The 8,131-nt window shown below is 60.4% G+C and overlaps 1 protein-coding gene and 1 non-coding gene across 2 annotated transcripts; both read right to left on the reverse strand.

The window, feature by feature from the left end:
- Positions 1-2,115: 2,115 nt before the first annotated feature.
- Positions 2,116-7,995, reverse strand: RANBP1 (RAN binding protein 1). The gene is made up of 6 exons (XM_031443264.2): positions 7,712-7,995; positions 6,551-6,687; positions 4,937-5,094; positions 3,581-3,709; positions 2,987-3,052; positions 2,116-2,526 (listed from the first exon to the last, which is right to left on the reverse strand). The coding sequence occupies exons 1-6, from the start codon at positions 7,724-7,726 to the stop codon at positions 2,411-2,413; spliced, it is 621 nt and encodes a 206-aa protein (XP_031299124.2). The 5' UTR covers positions 7,727-7,995; the 3' UTR covers positions 2,116-2,410.
- LOC116150089 (small nucleolar RNA SNORA77) lies at positions 2,818-2,942 on the reverse strand. The gene has a single exon (XR_004133763.1). It is a non-coding gene; the product is annotated as a small nucleolar RNA SNORA77 (small nucleolar RNA).
- Positions 7,996-8,131: the final 136 nt, after the last annotated feature.

Genomic DNA, 8,131 nt, shown 5'->3' on the forward strand with positions numbered 1-8,131 from the left:
GGGGCCCAGGGTGCAGGCTTAGGAGGGTGAGGGTGGGAGCCTCAGCCTCCCAGGACAGGCTGGAGAGCCCTTCTGGAAGCGCCAGGCACCCTGCCTCTGCCTGGGATAGGCCCGCGGGCAGGCCCACCTCCTGCAGGAAATCCCACCCACCAGCGCCACCACTGCTGTCGCTTAAGGTGGACCAGTGAGCGGCCTCGCAGTGCTGGGCAGACGGCGGGCAGCCTGCTGGCCTCTATGCAGCAGTCGAGCCTCTGGGAGTTTGGGACCTGGGCATGTCGCAGCCTCCACAGTGAGGACACACCCCCAGGGCCCTCCGCTCTGAAACCAAGACCCACCAGGGCATCCACCTGGGGCCCTCACCCTCCCTGGCCCTGGTGCTCCTTGGCCTGGAGGCCCCTCTTTGCCTGGACTTGGGCCTCTGAAGCCCCAGCCCAGCAGGCAGGGCCACGAGCTGTTAGAAACAGTGGTGGGCTCCCACTCCAGGAGGCCCAGGGCTGAGGTGAGCAGGGAGCAGACTCCACCTGGAGCAGACACCTCCCACTCTGCCTCAGCCTCTGGGGGCCTTGGGGTATGACACATTGCAGCCCCACCCCAGGCCTGGCCCTTGCAGTCCCTGCCGACTGGGCAGAAGGGTCTCAGGTGGTGAGGAACGAGCGTGGCCATGGCCCAGGCGTCCTCTCCCAAGCACGGCAGAAAGCTTGCCCAAGCTACAGGCCAGAGGACTGACCTGGAATGGAATGGCCATTCCCCCCACCATACCCATACCATCGCCCATGTGACCAGACGTCTGCCTGAACACATGTTGGCTGGGGGATCAGAGGGTCCCACGGTGTCCCCGTTCATCCTGGTTATCACCTTTTCATGCATCCTGGTCACAGCACAGCTGTCTCTTAGCCATCCTGAGGGGCCATCCCCACCCAGGGTTTCCCCCTTGGACACATGTCCTCACCCAAGAGAAGGGATCAGGTTCACTTCCCTTCTCTTTACAGCAGGTGGGATCTCACTAGTATTTGAGCCCAAAGCAGGCAGACATTCAACATCCTTTCTGTGTCTGCAGGGGTGTCTGACTGCCCTTCCCTGGAGGACCAGACCCTGGACCAGCCTCTCCCATTGATGCACCGCGATGGGGTCCAACTCTAGCTCCTAGGGATGGGGAGCTGGGAAAGCTTCAGCGTCCCTCCCTGGGTGGGAAGGACCACCACAGGCACCCAAAAGTGAGGAAGGGAGGCCTGGGGCTGCCAGGGCAGGGGCAAGTGAGGCCTGCAGTTTGGCTTTTAAAACAAGGGTGGTTTCCTATGGGGTGAGTCTGCCAGAGACCAAGGATGGGAGGTTTGAACTGGATGTGGCCGCAGGGAGGACAGGACAGGCCGGCCACAACGCACAGCCTCTGGGAGGTGCAATGGCAAAGCCACCAGGGAGGAACAGCCACTCCAGGGTCAGGTCCTGGCATGCTCTCCAACCCGTGGGGGCTCCTCCCAGCCTGGGATGTTCCCCAGACACAGGCCACCACAGGGATGACTGTGTATTTGGAGCCCACAGCACACTGAAAACCTCTCCTCTTAGGATGACCCACTTTACAAGGGAAACCTGAATGGCACTAACCCACTTGCGTTCTCGAAAACATTCCTTACTGAGAGCTACCACAGGTGTCCACAATTCCAGGGGGTGGGCCAGGAGCAAGAAGACAGGTGTCCAAAGACAGCAGTGGGGTATCCGAAGAAGTCTGTGGAGCCCAGTGACAGGCCAGGTGCGTATGCTGTGGGATTGGCTTTTCCCTCCATGGGGACTGAGGGCTGACCAAAGACAGCCTGGCTGGAGCCTGGAGACCCACGTGGCCTCCCCGTGCCACAGCCAAGGTGGTCTGGTGGGCTTCCCTTCTCTCCCTTGGCCAGGAAAAAGCCTGCCGGCTCCTGGCCACGGGGAAGGGCCAGGCTGTTTACGCCTCCAGAGGACAGCACTGGCCTCCCAGGCCCACCTGCCCCCCAGCACCGGCTCAGACACTGCGGCCCATGGCCGACAGCAGCCTGGAGGCCATGGTAGAGCGAGCGACAGCAGAGCCAGCAGGAACCCACAGTCCCGGGACGGGGCCGGCGCACACACGCTCCTGCCTCCACGCAGGTTTCAAATGTGTTTATTCACTACTTTTGATGACTATAAATAAGTGTTTCCACCATGGAAAAGAAAGTCAGCGCAGCACGTTCTCATGACCGGGGAATGAACTTTCTGAAGTCCTCAATAGGGCAAAAACTTAGGAAAAAAACAACCTGAATGTTGGAAGTCAGTTCTTTATATAAAGTCCCTTGTAAAAAACAAAACAGAATAAAAACGAACTGAAAAGAAGGGGTAGGGAAAAATTAAAAAAAGAAAGAGGGAAGAGATGCGGAGAAAGGAAACACAGAGCTCCTTGGACTCATTGCTCCTCCCCGGCCCCCTCCTTGGCCGTGCCCTCCGGCTCCACGCGTTCCTTCACCGTAAGAGCATCCAGCTTCTCAGCCACCGACTCGGCACTGTCATTCCTGGCCGATCCTGCCGAGACACAGGGATGTGTGAGGAGCAGAGAAGCACTGCTAGGCCCAGCCCATCGCCGCGTGCCTCCAGGGCCACCAGGTGGACACTTGCTCACGTCCAGCGCCATCAGGGTGCTCGGCAACCGCCACGGGGCCCCAAGTGAGCAGGTGACCACGAGGGCCTCTTGAAGCCCCTTCAGCCTCTGGGGGCTCCAGGCAGACCTCGTGACTTGATTGCCAGGCCGAGGGCCACGAGGCCAGGCCAGCGAGCACATACTCGGGGCCTGACTCGCCCCCCCCCCCACAAAGCACCCATGTACCAGGGTGGCTGCATTGCCCTTGACAGGTCAAAGTGGTCACAGCACCCTGGACATTCCTATGGCAGACGGAAAAAGCACCCGCCCGGGGCCACGGCCGGGTGCAGAGTGAGTCTGCAGAGCCCCATCGGCACCCTCCCCGCCCCACGGGCGCCCAAGCACCTTTCTTTTCTCTCTCTTCAATCTCTTTCCTACATTCTTCAAACTTCGTTTTGAATTTCTGTGCATCTGCAGAAAGAAGAGAAGCTCCCTAAGAGCCCTGAGCAGTGAAGAGTATGCATCCTGCCGGGTCTGAAGCTCCAAGATTCACAAGGCCTGTCCCACGGCCACGCCGACCACAGGGGAGCTGGACCACTTCCCTCTGACCCTGCAGCAGCCTGGACAGAGCAACATGGGGCAGGGGACCAGGCCCCTCTAGGTATCCTGCCCTCCAGGCCCTACACACAGAGCAAGGTCCATTCAGCATCTGATGGTCAGCTACTGGGTGCTGGGCCCCAGCAGGGGAGAGGTCCGGGTGGGGAGAGCCCCTGCTGGCAACCAGGTGATGGTAAGGGGACACGCCCTGCTCATGGGCTCAGAGTCTGGGCACGTAGATTCCTTCCCCGAGGGGCCACCAGATAGCAGAGCAAGGAGAGGCCCCTACTGCTTCCCAGTGGCTGTCAATTCTCCCTGGAAAGCAACGGTGCTGGTGTTTGCAGCCAAAGCGGTGTGTTGTAGGAGGCAGCAGCCGCCAGGCTGGCCTGAGACCCCACTTACTCTCAGCGTTAAGGAAGCGGATGGCCAGAAGCTCCTGCTTAGGGCACTCGTCTGCGAAGTCTGCGTGGGTGTTCCAGACCCAGGCGCGGTCGCTACCTGCGTTTGGCTTCAGCTCCATCATCGGCGTGACTGGAGGAAGAAGTCCCATGAGGACGATTTGGCTACAAAGCCAGCCTACTCACCCCAACCACTGAAGGCCCTTCTTGGGGCAAAACAGGACTGGTCTGGGGTCTGGATTTCACGCCAACTTCATGTTCACTTAAAATCAGGACTGTCCTAAATCTGGGAAAATGGTGGCCCGCTCCCTGACTATGAAGACACCTCAGCAAGGGTCTCCAATCCCAACTCATCCAAGGGCTTCAATGCCAAACCCCTGCCCAAGCCGCCCCCAGGCCCAGGGAAGACATGGGCCACAAGGCCTAGCGGGCCCAGCCCTTCCTGTGAAGAGCACCCATCCCGTGGCTGTGTCCCTGCGTGTCCACACCATCAGGGACCTGCCCACAGAAGGCGGGGCGCAGCAGAGAGGCAGAAGGTGGGAAATGGGGCCATCACCCAGGAGGGCACATGGTCAGACCAAGGCAACAACTCAGCCTTGCACTATTCACAGATACCACAGAGAACAAGGACACCAGGAGTGGACACCAAGAGCCTGTGACAAGCTTGTACATCACAAAAGATAGAGCCATGGCCAGGAACAAGCACAGCTGCCCACCTGCACTGGCCCCACAGACCCGAGAGGGCCAAGCTCCCAGCAGAACAAAAGCACCCAAGGGCCACGCAGGCTGGGCGGGGCAGGTAGACGGCAGAGCTGCTAGAGGGAAGCCGGCCAGGGTGGGACGTGGAGTCAGAGCATGAAGGTGGAGGAGAGTGGTGCAGGGATGGCCATTCCTGCTAGGGCCATTCTGCCCCATCACCCTCTGGGGCCATCCCTCGGGCCCCTACCAGCAGTCAGCCCGTATGCCCAGACGAGGGGCCCTTCCCCACCAGACATGCATCCCCTCCAGAAATGCAGGCACCGCCCCGGGTCAGGAATGGAGCCCAGGATGCGCCTGCTTCTGGACACACACTCAGCACCGCAGAGCAGCCCACACGGCGGGGAACTCACTGCTACATCTTCCCCAACCAAGCCTTGGGTGACTCTGTGGATCCCCCACGCTATGCCCAGGGCTGACCTCTCAGTCCTGTCCCAGGGCCTCCGCTGGCCACTGCCCACCCCCATGCTGTTTCACGGGCAGCTGAGGATGAGGCGGCCTTCCCCCACCTCCTTGCCCTTCCCTGTCCTCCCCCAGGGGCCCTGTGGGGACAGGACAAGGGAGGGTGGGAAGGCACCCCGTGCACAGCAGCCCCACCACCTACTGTAGTGATTGGCGCAGATCTTGAGAGTCTTGTCCCTCCGCATGAGGAGGCGGATGGTCCCCTTCTCCTTGTGCTTCAGGAGCTTGACATCGCCTGTGCCGCGCTCCTTCCATTCTGGGAGGTCGTTCTCCGAGGCAAACCGGAACAGCTTCGCCCGCCTGCAGGGAAAGCCACGAGCAGGAGCTGACGCCACAGGAGGGGACACACGATGCTGGTTTTCCAAGCAGACGCCCTCCCTGTTCTTTTTACTCCAACCACTACAACTCGTCACCAGAAGAGCAAGATGGCCAAACTCCGAGTTTTTACTTCACTATAATTGAGTAAAAAACCTTTCTACAGTCGCACTTTCTAACAGGAAGACCCAACTTCCTAGCAGCGCCCACCGTGTTCCCAGCCAAGGCTGCCACTGCGGTGCAGGGGCTCCCTGGTGTTCCTGGGGCTATAGGGGCAGCACGGAGGCCAAGGAGCCCTGCACAAGCCACCCCTGCCCTGAGCAGCACCAGGGGGCGCCCGGCAGTCCTGTCCTGAGGGCTCACCCCAACCACACCCACTGCCTGCTTCATGCAGGACCCCAGCTCCACCGGTCCCTTTTGTGCAGAAGACTCTGCTCTCTGTCCCAAGCTCAGCTCTGTTAAGGGAGATGCATCCCCATGAAAGCGCCCCGGCCCCATTGCCATGGCCCCCCTGCCAGCTCCACTTCCCCCAAGACGCCAGGAGGTGCAGCATTTCTGGGCGGAACGGACCAAGAGAACCAGTGGCTTCAGGGAGCTGCCCAGCAAACTCTGAGACCCAAGGAACATGCACCCCTCTCCTTGCCCAGGCCCCAGGGAGTGGTGGGTAGCTCCTCCCTCCCTTAGAGGGAGGGGCTACAGTGCTGGCGATTCCTGCTGCTTCCTCCTCCTCTCCACAGCAAAGCACTCAAACCTTCACCTGGTGTCTTGGACAGAATCTGACAGGAGGGGGAGAGTCTGCACCCTGCCCCATTTCCACTAACTCGTAACTACACTGGCGTCTCCTGTCTCTGTCAGTGTGGCACTGCACCTTACCACCAACATCTGGATGCACAGCTTGTACAAGCACTGCTTTGAAGTGACAGCACTGAGGCCTCTTGCCAAAAACACCAAGAAGCATGTAAGGTTTTTAGAAAGTAATTTTCATAACTGCAGTACAACCCGCATTCACTTGTAATTCCAGATGTTGTATGCATCAAAAATACTGTGAGAAATTCATAAACTTCAGGGTGCCCCCACTTTAAAGGAAAAGAAAAGGACAGCGATGACAGTAAAGATCCTTGTTCAATCAGCGGCAGGAGACTGTGGGAATCTTAAGAGGCGGGTGGCAAGGACAGAGGCCTGGAAAAATATCCCTCACGAACACAGCAGTGGTGACAGGACACCGGGGAGCGCCTGTGCCCTCCCCAGGACGGGCCTCAGGGCAGCAGGGGCACCCGTGAGTTTCTAAGTGAGGGGATTCTAACAGCTGCCTTCATTGCTGGGGGGACTGGTCACCACTAGACCCTCGGTGTGGTTGAAGGTCAAGCTGAGAGCTTGACACCCATAAAAACTAAGGCCTCACACCAAAGGTACCTGCTTCCAGAGACGCCAGCTTGCTTACATTTTGAAAAGCTCCTCTTCGTCTTCTTCCAACGTTTTAATTTCTTGCTCAGGAAGAGAGACTATTGGTTCAAACTGGGGGTCGTGGTTGGACTCGTCAGCATTCTCAGTGGAGGTGTCGTGGTCCTCGTGGGTGTCCTGTGGAGAAGGATGGAGACGTGACCCTGCTGGTTGAGTCAGAGCTTCTGGTGCCTGCAGTGGGCATCCCCACTAGACCGGGCCTCACTTCAAAGCTAGGGGTTGAAAAAGGGTCCCGAGCCAAGGAAGCCTGCAGTGAGACCCTGACTCTGACACCCTTGCCCAGATACAACTAACACACCTGGGCAGGTTGCCTGGGCTCCCTAAACTCTCAGTGCCAGGGAAAAACCACCTCTTCTGTAAGATGTGGGTGATGATCCTGCCAAGTGCAGATTAAGGACACTGACATGGAAGAGGGCTCGAGGGGTGCGTTACCCTCAAAGCAAAAGCAACCCTTTGAGTTTTTACTGGTTGAGAAAATCTGTGCTTTTGCTTAGAAGATTAGAAAAGTTTCCACGGACTGCTAGTGTTTTCACAGAATTCACAATTCTGCCAACAATTTTATCTCGGTTGAGAAAACTACATTTACACGTCAAAATAACCAGCACAGATTAGAACCACAGAATTCACATCCAGTACAGAGGACTAACTGAGGCGCACAAAGGATCGTGTTTTACGTTGCCTCACAGAGCACGTGGCTTGGCGAGCCACAGACCCGGAGAGTAAGATGCCCAAGTCTTCGCTCCCGGGCTCAGCCCAGAAATGCTGGCCTTCGCCGGCCCCTCGGCCGGACCTCACCGGGCCGCGCGGCCACCCCCGGAGCCCCCGCCGCCACAGGGATGCGCGCGAGGACGGAGACAGGTGGCGTTTCGCAGACCAGCACAGGATGAATGGGCCCTGCACGGGCCGCGGGCGCGGTCTCGGTGCGGGGCCCACAGGGGCCGAGAGGGAGGCCGGCAGCCCGCCCGCGACCCGGCGGCAAAGAGAGAGAGCGAGGCCAGACCGCCCCAAGGTCACGCAGCCCCGCTCCCGAACCCGCAGGCCGGCGGGGGTTGGTGGCGGCGCGGGCTGCCCACGTGGCCGCCGGTAGCGGCCCCCTCCCGCCCGGCCCCCGCCCCGTCCCACCCGGCCCGGCCCGGCCCACCTTGGCGGCCGCCATGAGCGCGGCGGCGGCGGCGGCTCGTCTGGCTCGGTCGTCGCTGGCTCCGCGGCCTCTCGGCGGCTGGTCGCAGCTCCTTCCTCCGCGTCTGGCGCCGGCACCTCCCGCCCGCTCGCTCGCTCGCTCGCTCGCTCTTCCCTCCGCCCCGCGACCCGAACCCCGACCCCTGACCCCGGCGGCGGGAAACACGACGCGATTCAAAACCAGCGCAGCTTTATTGGCTCAGGAGGCGGACACTCTCATTGTCCAGCCCGCCCCGCGCTTCCCGCCAAAACGCCCGCGGCGCATGCCCGGCCCGCCTGGTAGTCGGGGGAGCGCGCACTCCCGGCGGCCCTCGCGCGCACTTCCGCTCCGCGGCCGCGCGCGCCCCTCGAGCTTGAGGACCGGGCTAGGGGTCGGAGCGGC

Source organism: Camelus dromedarius, chromosome 31 (assembly GCF_036321535.1).
Source record: "Camelus dromedarius isolate mCamDro1 chromosome 31, mCamDro1.pat, whole genome shotgun sequence".
Lineage (NCBI taxonomy): Eukaryota > Metazoa > Chordata > Mammalia > Artiodactyla > Camelidae > Camelus > Camelus dromedarius.

What these genes read in the sequence shown, in the direction of transcription:
- RANBP1 (XM_031443264.2), bottom strand. An exon ending in GAAGAGGAGCTTTTCAAAAT is followed by an intron (nt 5,095 to 6,550) that starts GTAAGCAAGCTG and finishes CTTTCCCTGCAG; the next exon opens with GCGGGCGAAGCTGTTCCGGT. An exon ending in TGAAGAGAGAGAAAAGAAAG is followed by an intron (nt 2,527 to 2,986) that starts GTGCTTGGGCGC and finishes GTGTCTCGGCAG; the next exon opens with GATCGGCCAGGAATGACAGT.